We start from the raw sequence: 14820 nt of genomic DNA on the forward strand, positions 1-14820 counted from the left end.
CTCCTGGTCCCGGATACTTCACCTGACGTATCCTCATATAGTTGATCTACTTGCAGCCCATAGCGTGGTGACTTTGGAAACAGAACCTTCATTGGAGTTGAAGTACGCCTGCAATTCCTTTTGCAGTGTGTGTATGAACCAGTCATCTTGAAGATGCCAACCACTGAGATGCCACATTGGCTGCTGTCCTAGTCCCAGGGAGCCCATGCAAGCCAGAAGAGGGGAGTAATCTAAGATCCCTAGGAGGAGGATTTGGATTTGGGATAAAAGCCTGCAGTCCACGGCCGGTAGGAGAATTAGGTTGATATGAGAATGGCCATGATGGGTGGCTGAGGTATGGGTAAATTGTCTTTGGCACGGATGCCAAGTCCTCCAGGCATTGCATAGCCCAAGCTTAGCAAGACATCTCTTGAGGCGGCCTGCTCCAGTCCATTTCGCATTCGAAGGGGACCCCAAGACATCTAGGTCTCCTGGAGTATAAGTATATCAGGGAGGTGGTGGTGGGCAGATGCAAAGACCGCAGGATGTTTTACGTGATCCAAAAGACCATTAACATTCCAGGACATTAAATTAAATTCAACTACAATTGGTCTTCGATGTGCCTGTCGGATATCATGGGCAGAGGTCCACCCAGGATCTCTAGGTCAGGGATAGGGATTGTTGGCCCCATGGTTCACAACTGCAGAGGTCTTAAGTCACGCCTCAGGTAAGTATTGAAGTATGTGTCACAACTTGAAAAAGAAAGAAAAGCCAAAACATGCATAATGTATATCATGCATCTGAAAATTAACAATAACAGGTAAATAACTCCCTACCCTCCCAATGCCCCCCCACTCTACCTCATACTTCTACCCCTGAAGCATCTGTTGCCCTGTAAAAAAAGAGGTTAAAACAGGTAATTTATACTTCATTAGATAAACATCAGATTAGGGGGGAACACCCCTTCAGAACAAGCAAACTTATCAAGGCACTTCTTATGCTGCCACTAGGTTCTGTACTGTTCGTTGAGGAAGGTGCTCCGAGGCCCATTTTGTTACAGACTGGATAGTCTCAAGGATAAGGGGGTTCACCGTGGTGACAGGGCACTGATATCAGAGCACCAGGCTGCGGGAAAGTCGTCAAGGGGCCACTGTAGTTGGTAGCAAACTGCAGCCGTATCCTTGCCATTTCTGCCTGAGATCGGCCTCGATGTTGAGCGGTGCTGAAGAGCTGTCTGGCCCTTACTGGATGAAGGCAGGGACTCTGAATGGGCACTTCTGCGTCTGCTCTGAGACTGGTTGCGTTTCTCTTTTGCTTGGACGGGGATGTTGGATGTTTCGGTTTGAACGCGACCAATTGCTTTGAAAGCGGGTTGGACAGTCCCAGGAGTGGGCAATCTTCAGTGAGCCATTGCCAGGCCTCATTGGGGTCATCAAAAAGTGTGACTTGTTGGCATGGATGACCCGCAGCCGGGAACAACAGTCAGTATTGAAGCCCCATGGCTCTAAGTTTTTGCTTAACATCTGTGTATGATTTCCATTGCTGCTGCACCTCTTGGGTGTAGTTAGGAAATAGAAGAACTTTGGTGCCATCCCAGCTGAGGTCCATCTGCCTGCGGGACTCCCCCAGGACTGCATCTCTGTTTCTATAATTAAGGATGCATGCAATGATGGGTGTATGGGGGTCACCTGGAGGAGGCCTGGGGATCAAGGCTTGATGAGCTCTTTCCACCGCCAACCAGAGTGACAGGAGGTCTGGGGCATTCCAGGACCTGATTCATTTTTCCACAAAGTACGCTGACTACCGTGGGTCTGTATCCTCGACCCCTTCCGGAAGGCCCACCAAACCCAGGTTGTTGCACTGGGAACGATTATCAGATTCTTCAGCCCACCTGTGAAGTTCAGCAGTGCGGGTGAGTGACGAAGATACCTGAGATTTAAGAGTCAAGACATCATCTTCCACTGTGGAGATGCAGGATTTTGTTTCAGTGATGTGTGCTGTGGCATTTCGGAAACCTTGGCGCAACAATGCCACGTCCATTCTCACTTGTCCAGTCTTCATTTCCCCCACAGCCTGGGATGACTGGATGGCTTGGCGTATGGACGTGAGGTCACTGGACTGGGAGGCCAATGTGTCCCTTATGGTGGGAGCATGCGGGCCACCGGTAAAGCCAGTGGTGTGTTTATCAATCCCTGCTTGGGACGTGGCAGAACGGGTGTGTCTGTCTTTTCCCATGACGGCGAAGGCCCAGAGCACACAGCATGACCCTCAGAATGGATAGGGCTCGCTGGCACATTCCGGGATAGAGCCACACAGACCAGCAACTCCTCTATGGTCACCCAACTACTCCAGGGTGGCATTCATAATGAACTCACATGGACTCAAGCACCAGCCCCACACTTGAGGAGCCCAAGTCCCTTGCAGCGCTCAACTCAGTGACTGATGAGTGATGAGCCACGTCTGCAGGGATAAAGTATTAAAGAACGGAAAGCAATTTTCACTCCTCCATCACATCACATCACAAGGGAAAAAGAAAAAGGGGGAGAGGGCCCCCTATGAAGCCAGAAGCATGGTTGCAGGACTTCAGAGGTTTAGTTGAAGGTAAAGAAGGGCCCTTGTAATCCTTATGTGGCGGGCACACAGTCACCTGCGACACTTAGTCAATTCTTGTCCCCAGTACAAATTGCAGATATGCCAGTCACTCTCGATCAGGGCCCCTTTCCTCACCTCGCCAACAGCCAGATACAAGCACCCTGTCAGATGACTTTGCGGTCCACTGAGATGGCCAGTACCCAACATTGGACCCCGTCACTGCCTCAGCCCCACCGGGCACTGGAAGAAGGTGGGCTCAAGAGGCCAACCTACTGGTAGGGCTCTCGCGCCATAGGCTGTCATTTGCTGCGTGCACCGTACAACGCCGGCCATGATCAGCCAGTATATTTAGAGGGCACAGTATGTCTGTGGGGCCCGCGGTAGGCAGGTGGAGAGGGAGTAGCCCACTTCCAAGCACTCACCTGGTCTCACAGGGAGGGCTACAGGGCATGTCCTGGCCTGGGCGGCACAGCGCTCACTGTCTGTGCCCAGCAGGGAGAGGAGGGTCTGCACATCTGTCACCTCACTCGCAGCTCATGGTCTGCGGTCATGGGCTCCCGCCCCTCACTCCCAACCTCCTTCAAGGCAGGCCGTGGATTGGGAGCAAGGCCCTCCTGATGCGGTCTCAGGTGCCGCTCCCCAGCATCCCGCAGTTGAGGGCCAAGTCTTCTCAGAGAGGTCTGCGGACTCATTCCGGGTCTCGATGACAGCTCTTGTGCCAGATTTATGAAGGATTACAGGGGTTCCCAAGCGGAGCTCTAATGAACTGCATCTGCCATGTTGGCCTCACAGGCCACGCTCCTTGATTATAATTTTAATAGAACAGTTTGAGTGCTTCCTAACTGAAAAGCAGAATAGCTACTCTGGGCTTTAACCTGAAAACCATTTAAACACACATGGCTGAATAAAAATAAGAAAATAATTAAGGAAGCCCTGTCAAAGTAAAGTATTGGGCCACCAGTGCAGAAAATGAATTGCACTTCATTTTTAGGTGGCTGAGTACACGCATATGAGCTCAGTAAAATAATGCAGTAACAGTGATGACAGACAATGGGTAAAGTGGGCTGACTTATTGACCATACTGTATGCTGTGGCAGTTGAAAGCAAAATGTGAATAACTCAGTAACAGACCAGTGGATGAAGACAGCAGGCTCAATCCTCCTCAAAGTATGTATTTTACAGTAATAAATAATTTTATAACATGGGTCTTGTGATGACAAAGCTACAGCTGTCTCTAGAACAGACCTACTAAAAGAAAACAAACTTTCTCCAACTTTGCAAATAATGTTGTGTGCCTTTTTATTTTAAGGAAATAACTATTACTTGGAAATTGGAAAACACCAAACATTATCAGGAGAAAATATTTGGTTGTATAACTACATGAGCACATGGGAAATTATACAAGTTCCTGTTTTCACACAGTTTCATAGTTGGTGTGGATAATGAGACCCTGGTGATTGCTAAGACCTGATTGGATTTGAATTTCATAGATTTTGGTGAATGTGTTGAGACTATAGGAGTTTGTGGTCCTCTAACCATCCACATGAAAACAGCAGAAAGTTAAAGCTGCTGGTGTCTGTAGTGGTTCATCCTCCTACCTGTAGGAAAGTAACACAATGGCACAATCATCTGCATAGGCAGCATCACTTTCAGGAACAAAAACAGACAGACTCCTGAGTGTTTTGGATATGAAACAGTGTGTAAACAAGACCTTGTATAATTTGCCATGTGCTCATCTAGTTCTAGAACCAAATATTTTATAGATATTGATGAATGTGCTCGATCGTACACTGCCTGTGGACCTCACAGCATCTGCACCAGCATACCAGGAATTTACAGCTGCAAGCACACGGTGGGGTTTACCCCCCCCCCTACCAACAGGAAAACAACAGAACATCACAGTCAAGTGCATAGGCAACATCATTCCCAAAGACTAAAAGAGATGGACATCCATGTGTTTTTGAGGGACGTAAAATCAATACATTTCAAAACCTTACCTTCATGGGTTGAGTCTGTTGTTGATACAAGGTATAGTTATGGTCTCATCACAAGCTAATAAATATTTTACAGATATTGAGAAATGCGCTACGGCTCCCGCTGCCTGTGGACCAAACAACATCTGCACCAACGCACCAGGAAATTACAGCTGCATGCCAGGGTTTGTCTCTTCTGCTGAAGGGAAGCAAACAAATGGGACAATCAACTGTACAGGTAATAATTGTTCTTCGAAGGGAACTGAGATCTAGGATTTTAAATCAGTCTTTTTTTTCAAAGTTTGAAACTAAAATGTTGAATCACAGTTTAATTCTGATTGTACTGAGGAAAGGTTTATAATTGTTAAACAGGCAAGCTTTTCTTTCGGAATAGGTGTGCCATTATCATACAACTAAATTGTAGGTTAATTGTAGAGTGAAAGGATTCTGAACGTTTTCATCTGAGTAATCTAAGAAAGAATGGCAAGTTGCTTTCCTGAACTCCTAAAATGACACAGTCAATGTACTTCTCCCATTCAGAAAGGATTACCTTACTTATAGATTTAAGGTCCTGGGTCAAAACATAGCCATAGCCATGCCCAGCTCTGCTCTCACCCAGTGGAATCTTTTGCAGCAATGTGAGTCAGTGGGCTCCCTTGCCACCCTTCTGGGTACGCTTGTGATAAGAATGCTATTGGAGTCCTTCACCTGTAATCACGTCATATTGGTTCCTATTCACCAACTGCATTTTGTAGTATGTTGAGTAGAACTGCAATAGTACTACTAAAGTGCTACAAAATGCCATTCACAAACTATGTGCGGAGGCCTGTGCATCTGCCTCTCCTATCGTTTTTCTGTTGAGACTTCTTACCTGACTACAGAGATCTCTGCACACATATTTCTATGTTTTAGTAAACAATGTGGGATGAGCAGAGGGGAGTGGCTGGAAAATACTACTAAAGGGGAGGGGTTAAGGTAGGAGTAAGGATGGGCTTAGTGAGGGTTTGGGAGGGGAGTAGGAAGGGACATAAACCCACCCAAAAATGTAAGCCTATTCACAAAGTGCCTTTCTATAGCTAATACATCAAAAAAGAACCCAGAACAGTTGTAAATGTACTCGAGGTCAGAGCTGAAGTAAGTTTAGCGCCACACATGGTTCTCCTCTGCTATTACAACATCCTCCCGTAGAAAATGATAATGGCAGTGACTTAATATAAATCCCCATGGGGAGTAACTGTGATGTATGTGTTGTAGTAAGGAAGCGGGATAATCATACAAGTGTCAGGAGCCCTTCAGGTAAAAGGTAAGTTCTTAATTCTATGTTAGGTCCCGAGATTTCAGTAAAAGCAGGTATGTCTTATTAGTGCTTCATTCTATCCCCAACCATGATAAACTCCCAAGGTTCATCCAGCACAAAGACCTGTCACTCAATGCATCATCGCATTCTCACACATCCACACCCAACATCCTACTGGCCCACTCAACACAGGCATACACTGAGACATCACGTCACTACAGTATGCTGGGCACAAATCTCTTGGAAGTCTAGTAGATGATGTCTGCTTTTATCACTCCAATGTATCACAGCTGTTTGTTTTCTTGTTGTAGACATGACAATTAAAAAGTTCAAATAAAAATAACACTGATTATAATTTTAATAGAACAGTATGAGTGCTTCTTACCTGGCAGGTGAATGTATGACAGATGGAACAAACAGAGAAACCCTTTTGAGTTTTAATTCACATCAGAGGAAAATATGATTCTTGTTTGCTCAAAGAATAGGTACCATGAGCTATGAATTCTTGTAACCTGAAAACCATTTAAACACACATGGATGAATAGAAAATAAAAAAATAAAAAAAGAAAGCACTGGAAAAGTAAAGTATTGGGCCACCAGTGCAGAAAAAAGTACACTTCCTTTTAGGCAGATGAGTACATGCACATGAGCTCAGTAACAAAATGCAGCCACAGTGATAACAGACAATGGATAAAGGTGGCTGACATATTAACTATGCTGTATGCTGTGGTGGTTGGAAGTAAAATGTGAAAGACTTATGAACAGACCAAAGGACGAAGATTGCAGTCTCAATCCTCCTCGGTGTTTGTATTTTACATTTATTAATAATTTTATGACATGAAAATGGTGACAAAGCTAAAGCTGTTTCTAGAACAGGTCTAAAGAGAGAGAACTTTCTCCAACTTTACAAATGATGTTGCATGTCAGTTTATTGTAAGGAGATCGTGGTTACTGGGAAGTTGGGAAAAACCAAACATGACCAGGAGAGTATCTGGTTGTAGAACTACATGAACACATGGTAAATTATACAAGGTCTTATTTGCACACCGTTTCATTTTTGCAGGGGATTATGAGACCCTGGTGATTGCTAAGATCGGATTGGATTTGAATTTCATTGATTTTTGTAAATATGCCCAAATTCCAGCAGTTTATGATCCTCTAGCCATCTACATGAAAACAGTAGAAAGTTACAGCTGTGGGTGTCTGTACTGATTCATCCTCCTACCTGCAGGAAAGCAACACAACAGCATGATCTTCTTCATGGGCAGCATAACTTCCAGGAACTAAAACAGATAGGCTCCTGAGTGTTTTGGATAGATGTCAACTCAATAAGCTTCAAACCTTAGCCTTTGAGGTTTGGGCCTGTTGTTGATGACAAAATTGAATTCTTGTTTTCTCACAAGCCTTCAAATATTTTCTAGATATTGATGAATGTACTCAGACTCCCGCCGTGTGTGGACCAAACACCATCTGTACCAACACACCAGGAAATTACAGCTGCAGGTGCATGCCGGGCTTTATCTCTTCTGCTGAAGGAGAGCAAACAAATGGGACAATCAACTGTACAGGTAACAATGGTTCATCTATGGGAACTGAGATCCAGGATTTTTAATCAGTTTTTTTTTTCAAAGTGTGAAAAATAACAGTGATTCTTAGTTCAATTTGGATTGTAATGAGGATTAATTTATCATTGTTGCACAGGCAAGCTTTCTTTCAGACTTTCTCCAACTTTACAAATGATGTTGCATGTCAGTTTATTGTAAGGAGATCGTGGTTACTGGGAAATTGGGAAACACCAAACATGACCAGGAGAGTATTTGGTTGTAAAACTACATGAACACATGGTAAATTATACAAGGTCTTATTTGCACACCGTTTCATTTTTGCAGGGGATTATGAGACCCTGGTGATTGCTAAGATCGGATTGGATTTGAATTTCATTGATTTTTGTAAATAGGCCCAAATTCCAGCAGTTTATGATCCTCTAGCCATCTACATGAAAACAGTAGAAAGTTACAGCTGTGGGTGTCTGTACTGATTCATCCTCCTACCTGCAGGAAAGCAACACAACAGCATGATCTTCTTCATGGGCAGCATAACTTCCAGGAACTAAAACAGATAGGCTCCTGAGTGTTTTGGATAGATGTCAACTCAATAAGCTTCAAACCTTAGCCTTTGAGGTTTGGGCCTGTTGTTGATGACAAAATTGAATTCTTGTTTTCTCACAAGCCTTCAAATATTTTCTAGATATTGATGAATGTACTCAGACTCCCGCCGTGTGTGGACCAAACACCATCTGTACCAACACACCAGGAAATTACAGCTGCAGGTGCATGCCGGGCTTTATCTCTTCTGCTGAAGGAGAGCAAACAAATGGGACAATCAACTGTACAGGTAACAATGGTTCATCTATGGGAACTGAGATCCAGGATTTTTAATCAGTTTTTTTTTTCAAAGTGTGAAAAATAACAGTGATTCTTAGTTCAATTTGGATTGTAATGAGGATTAATTTATCATTGTTGCACAGGCAGGCTTTCTTTCAGACTTTCTCCAACTTTACAAATGATGTTGCATGTCAGTTTATTGTAAGGAGATCGTGGTTACTGGGAAATTGGGAAACACCAAACATGACCAGGAGAGTATTTGGTTGTAAAACTACATGAACACATGGTAAATTATACAAGGTCTTATTTGCACACCGTTTCATTTTTGCAGGGGATTATGAGACCCTGGTGATTGCTAAGATCTGATTGGATTTGAATTTCATTGATTTTGGTAAATATGCCTAGATTCCAGCAGTTTATGATCCTCTAGCCATCTACATGAAAACAGTAGAAAGTTACAGCTGTGGGTGTCTGTACTGATTCATCCTCCTACCTGCAGGAAAACAACACAACAGCATGATCTTCTTCATGGGTAGCATCACTTCCAGGAACTAAAACAGATAGGCTCCTGAGTGTTTTGGATAGATGTCAACTCAATAAGCTTCAAACCTTAGCCTTTGAGGTTTGGGCCTGTTGTTGATGACAAAATTGAATTCTTGTTTTCTCACAAGCCTTCAAATATTTTCTAGATATTGATGAATGTACTCAGACTCCCGCCGTGTGTGGACCAAACACCGTCTGCACCAACACACCAGGAAATTACAGCTGCAGGTGCATGCCGGGCTTTATCTTTTCTGCTGAAGGAGAGAAAACAAATGGGACAATCAACTGTACAGGTAACAATGGTTCATCTATGGGAACTGAGATCCAGGATTTTTAATCAGTTTTTTTTTTCAAAGTGTGAAAAATAACAGTGATTCTTAGTTTAATTTGGATTGTAATGAGCATTAATTTATAATTGTTGCACAGGCAGGCTTTCTTTCAGACTAGAGGTGCCATTGTCGTACAACTAAATTATAGATTGTATGGAGCTGGGATCTGGTTGCAGTACCCCCCCACACACAATATTTGCCTGGGTTTCAGATGCAACTTTGACTGAAGTGCACTGGGTTCTTGCTAATCTCTTGTGTTTGTTTATGTTCTCTAAGTGTTTTTCTGTACAAATGGTTTATTCGATGCCCCAATTATGGTTTGAGGAAAACAAGAAAAATACAAAATGGGGAACAAAACAAATCAATAGGCTTCCTGCCGCTGAGGCCAGGATCGGGTTCTTTGGTATTTGAACAATAATAATAAATGTTGTTGTAGGTTTAACTGAACTGAAAAATTGCATTGGAGCTTGCCAAACGAAACGTTAACCCCTAAAACCACTAATCCCCCAACAAACATAACCTCTACAAAAACAACCCGTTCCTGACTTCCTAACTCCCCTCCCATCCCGTACCTGGTGTGGCCACGCTCTCCAGAGCATGGCTGGCTTCAGCGCATTGCGTCCTCCAGGTTCCTGGCTCCCCGGTGCAGCAGCCGGCAAGGTTTGTTCTCCTGGGAGACGCAGTCATCGGGCTCCCGGACTCGTCCTCCTCCGATGGTTGCCTCCCTCCCTGGTGGTGTGGGCTCTTAAAAAGCCCCCCGAAGCATTTCTGTCCATCCTGCCGGGAGATGCCCAAAGCACTTCCGGGTTGGGAACGCTGTCCCCAGAAGTCTCCCTGGGGCCTGCCTGACTCAAGGCCGTACCCCCCGGGTACCGAGGGGCATCTTTCACCGAGGACACCCCGCAACACACCCCTAATATAGCCCTTGGTAGCCCCATGGGCAGAGTGCAGTCTATTTAAAAGATAGGACATGTACTGTTGTGTTTTACATGTCCTGCTAGTGAAATACTGTCAAATTCGTCTTTCACTAATGCAAGTGTGTTTTCCCATTCGGAGCAGATAGAGATATGAATTTGGGGTCTCTGAACTCACAATTTAATGATACATCTTTTTGTAAAGTTGTTTTTTAGATTGTCTCTTTGAAAATGCCACTTTTAGAAATTGGGCATTTTCATGCATAACCATTGTGTGCTTCTGCCTGGCAACTGAATACATGTCTGAGTCAGACCGACAGTTGGGCTGTTTGTGAATTCCCTCTAGACAGTGACACAAAGGGAGCTGGAGTGTAGCTTGTATATCCTGATGAGTCCCCTGGGCTAGGATGGGGAGGGAAGAGCCGACATTTACACCTGAAAGGGCTGTGCCTGTCTTCACACAATGCAGTCTCCAGCCCCCTGGTGCATGTCTGGGGCCAGGCCTGGGCAAGGCAGGATCTTTTGAACAACAGAGACTTTCCTTTCAAGTTTGTCTACTTCAAAGGCAGAACTGGGTATTAGTACTAGACCTAAATCCTCAGACTTTTAGATTACTCCTGGATGAAAAGGAACCTCTACCAAGAAAAAGAAATTGATGCTTGAGGAGGACCTGACACTCTGACTGTTGTTTTGCTGTGCTGGTCTGCTGCTGCTGCTTCTGCCTGAATAGGGAAAGAACTGGACCTTGCTTTCAAATCCTGCTTGTAAAGTTTCTCCAAGGGCTTGGACTGAGATTGCCTCCCATTCTGAAGTCCCAAGGACATCAAAGACTTCATCTGCCAGTGCCTGGGATCTTGTGCTGGGAGTCCTAACTTGCTAAGTGATGGCAAATCCAGTTCCTGGGCCCTTAGAAGTGGAAGCTGGTAACCTGTGGGGGGAAATCCATGCACAGCTGTGTGCGCATCAGAAAAATCAACATACATCCCGTAGTTGAAAATTTGACACAGTGCCTGCCTCATGACTGGAGAAATGACACAGCGCCTGTCCTCACCGCGGCCTCCTCGCACAACGCGTCAGAAATTTCCCCACATGGATCCTGGGCGTCAAAGTCTTCAACATCCCCGCACAGACCCGAGGCTGCACACCCAGGATCGACCTATGGCCTCCCTTGTAAGAAACGAATTGATGCACGGCCTCTGGTGCGAGAAGAATCGACGCACAGCCTCACTTGAGAGTAAGGAATCGACTCATCACTTGCTTTTCTGACGCACTGTTGCCCTTGCAGCTTTATTTTCAATGCATACCAGGTACTTTGTTCTACAATAACACATTCATTGATTTCTATAGATTAAGGTTCTTTTTATTTTAAAAATTCATATCTTTGTGTATGTTGGATTTTTGTCATTTTGGTCTTGTTTAATTTAGATAAATATTGGCTATTTTTCTAAACTAGTGTGGAGTCCATTTGTGGCATTTTCACTGTGTTACTGTGTGTATTTTGTACAAAGACTTTACACATTGCCTCTGAGATAGGTCTGACTACTTGTGTCAAGCTACCAAGGGGGTGAGCAGGGGTTATCTGAGTACTGTATCTCCCTTACCCAGACTATAGTGAGGGTCCCTTCTTGGACAGAGTGCAAACTGACTGCCAACCAAAGACCCCACTTCCAACATTGGTGATCAGCGGTGAGGATAGGACTTGTATTTGTATTTCACATATAGTGATTGGTGTACATTAGTGCTTTATTGCAGACCATTACACAACCACATGCTTTTTTTCCCTTGGCATTTGTTGTGATTTTTCAAGTTTTGGGATTTTTCCTGCCTTCTGAACTTTGCACTTTTGTTGAACCTTCTCACAATGTCTCAGTCTGGTGAGCAATTTGATGAAGTTATAGAAGTAGTGTTTGAGCAGGAGAGGCTGGAAACCTATACGGTGCCTCAGCTGAAAAAGTTTTGCTGGGAGTTTGTGTCCTATTAAAAGCCTCACTGAAAAGGAGGAGCTGCAAAAGGTACTGAGGGTCTGGCTGGCAGCAAAGTAAGCTGATGTGCCCACAGAGGAGGAGATTGGCACTGGGGAGGTGGAAGTGCAAAGTATCAATGACGTTTTGCTGGACAATCAAGGCCTGCCTGGATGGAGGGTCACCAGGGAAGGCAGCTCTGTGCCTTCGAAAGGACTGACCCAGGAGGAACTGGAGGACAGGCGGGAAACCAGGAGGTACCAACTGGAAATGGAAAGGCTCACGAATGAAAAAGAGCTGGAGCTGGTTAGGATGAGGAGGGAGAAGGAGAAAGAAAGAGTCACCATGGAAAAAGAGAGAATTGCCATGGAAAGGGAGAAACGCATTTAGCTCAGGAGCTTGTTTGCAGGAGCAGGTCTGGAACAGATGGTGGCAGCATTTCCCCTGTGCAACCTGAGAGGAGAGGGCACCTTCCCAAGAGTGCAGGGAAGGTAGGAAGCTTTATTCCCAGACCAAGCTTGAGTGTGTGGATTCATTTTGAAAAACACTGGATGTTTGGGTGAAGAGAAGTGAGGTAACAGATTACCAGGGGCTTTACAATTTGTTTGTATGGGAGCACTTGTCTTCTCTGTGTTTTCCAGAGCTGCGCCAGCACTTGATTGACAGCAGGCTAACTGAACCCAGGAAGCTTGCTCAGGAGGTGGGCCGTTGGGTGAGTACCAGGGTCCACAAGAAGTTGTATGGGGGAGACTCTGCCAAGGGCTGGCAGGGTCCCTAACAAAAGAAGGAGGGAGGCACAAGGCTAAAAGAATGGAATTCTCTAAAAGGACCCAAACTAGTTACCAGCGTAAGGGTTCATGTTGAGAAGAAGAGTTGGTTCCCTTCAGGTAAACCCGAAGAGAAGGGACCCATCAAGTGCATTGCCTGTGGTCAGTAAGGACACAATAGAGGGAGTCCCAAGTGTCCTAAGCGTGCACAGCTCCCCACTAGTGGGCAGACACATGGGGTGGCCAGTGTAGCGCTTAGGAGGAGTTGGCCCCAGTTAGTGGTGGGAAGCCAGCTGAGTTAACCGTAGTCCCCTTAGGGGAGAGGGAGGTGGACCAGAGAACCCTCATGCCTAATAATACAAAGAAGCACAGGCAGTGGGCAACCATCAATGGGAGGCGGGTGAAAGTCTTTGAGACACAGGAGCCAGTATGACAACAGTCTGCTGTCATCTGGTGTCTCAAGAGCAGGCAGTGCCTAATGTGGTCTGGGGGGAGACTGAACCTGAGCGGAATGCCCCAGAACCTACAGGAGAAGAGGTGCCTGAACTGGGGGACCTGCCTGAGCTGACCTAGGCTCCAGGAAGGAGCCTTATCAGGGAAGAGTTCTGTACAGTGCAGAAAACATGCCCCACCCTTGTGGTCATCAGAAACAGGCCAGGGCCCAGGCAGCTGGTGGCACCTCTGGAACTCACCTGTTTTACTGGGAGAATGATCTGTATAGTGAGCCTAAGGTTGCTGAGGCAGCCTGTGTGCTGTTGGTACCCCAGTGTTTAAGAGCCTTCCTACTGGGTCTGGCTCATGATATGCCACTGGCAGGTCATTTGGGGCAGGTCAAGACCTTTGACAGGCTTGTCACCCACTTTTATTGGCTTCACATGAGAAAGAACTCAGACGCGTTCAGCAGGACTTGTCAGACCCTCCAGGCAAGTGAAAATCTGGGAAGAGGTACAAAGCTCCTCTTCAACCCTTTCCTATCATAAGCACCACTTTTGAGCGGGTGGGCATTGACATTGTGGGGCCCCTGGATCCCAAGACAGCAATGGGCAACAGGTTTATCCTGGTCTTGGTGGACCATGCCACCTGGTACCCGGAAGCTAATCCCCCTAAGGACTATAACTGTGCCCATAGTGGCCAGGGCACTAATGGAGATCTTTACCCATGTGGGCTTCCCCAAGGAGGTGGTATCTGACCTGGGTACCAATTTCATGTCGCTGTCCATGAAGGCCATGTGGAGGGCAAGTGTAACATATAAGTTCACCCCGCCATACCACCCCCAAAGCAATGCGTTGGTTGAGAGATTCAACCGTACCCTAAAGGGCATGAATATGGCTCTCTCTGAACCCATGAGATATAAGTGGGACGTCTAGTTACAATGCCTGTTGTTTGCCTACCGGAAGGGTACCGTAGAACGGGGTTGGCTTCAGCCACTTTGAACTTCTGTATGTGCACCCTGTGAGAGGGCCTATCAGTTTGGTGAAGGAGGGCTGGGAGCAAATTCCCTAGAATCCCCCCCCGGATGTATTCAGTTACATGCTGGCCTTCAGGAACCAGACAGCCCGCTTCCGGCAACTCGCCCAAGAGAATCTGGAAGTTAGCAAGGAAGACATGAAAAGCTGGTATGACCAGAATACCACTCTGGTTGAGTTTCAGCTTCAGCAACACAAAAGGATGATGAACAGAGTGCTAAACAATGCAAACTCTCACCCCCAGTCACAGATCTGGGTTTAATCCATTGTTCTTTTGCTCACCATACCACTCCAGTTTGAACCCAGCCATATGCAAATCAGTCTTGACCCTGTTCCACATGGGAACAGTCCAGCCCGAACTGCCAAGCCAGGTCCTCCCTGGACTAGAAACAAGCATCCTGGGACCGGTTTCAGGGTATCACCCTTCATCAGCCAGGCTAGCTTAAATCCAGTGGCACAGTGAGCAAGGGACCCACATCTGGACATACCCTTCCCACTTAGGGCAACTTTAGCAACACAAAAGGATGATGGACAGAGTGCTGAACAATGTAAACACTCACCCCCAGTCACAGATCTGGGTTTAATCCATTGTTCTTTTGCTCACCATGCCACCCC

The 14820-nt window shown here is 45.8% G+C and overlaps 1 protein-coding gene across 1 annotated transcript in view; it reads left to right on the forward strand.

Annotated features, from left to right (window-relative positions):
• LOC138276386 (adhesion G protein-coupled receptor E1-like) overlaps positions 1-14820 on the forward strand; it is a 718998-nt gene that overhangs the window by 531938 nt on the left and 172240 nt on the right. The window contains exons 4-7 of the mRNA XM_069219188.1: positions 4642-4782; positions 7263-7409; positions 8089-8235; positions 8915-9061. Of these exons, the coding sequence (XP_069075289.1) occupies positions 4642-4782; positions 7263-7409; positions 8089-8235; positions 8915-9061 (582 nt within the window). The remainder of the gene's footprint in view (positions 1-4641; positions 4783-7262; positions 7410-8088; positions 8236-8914; positions 9062-14820) is intronic.

The sequence above is a fragment of the Pleurodeles waltl genome, chromosome 2_2, assembly GCF_031143425.1.
Source record: "Pleurodeles waltl isolate 20211129_DDA chromosome 2_2, aPleWal1.hap1.20221129, whole genome shotgun sequence".
In the NCBI taxonomy this organism is placed as follows: Eukaryota; Metazoa; Chordata; class Amphibia; order Caudata; family Salamandridae; genus Pleurodeles; species Pleurodeles waltl.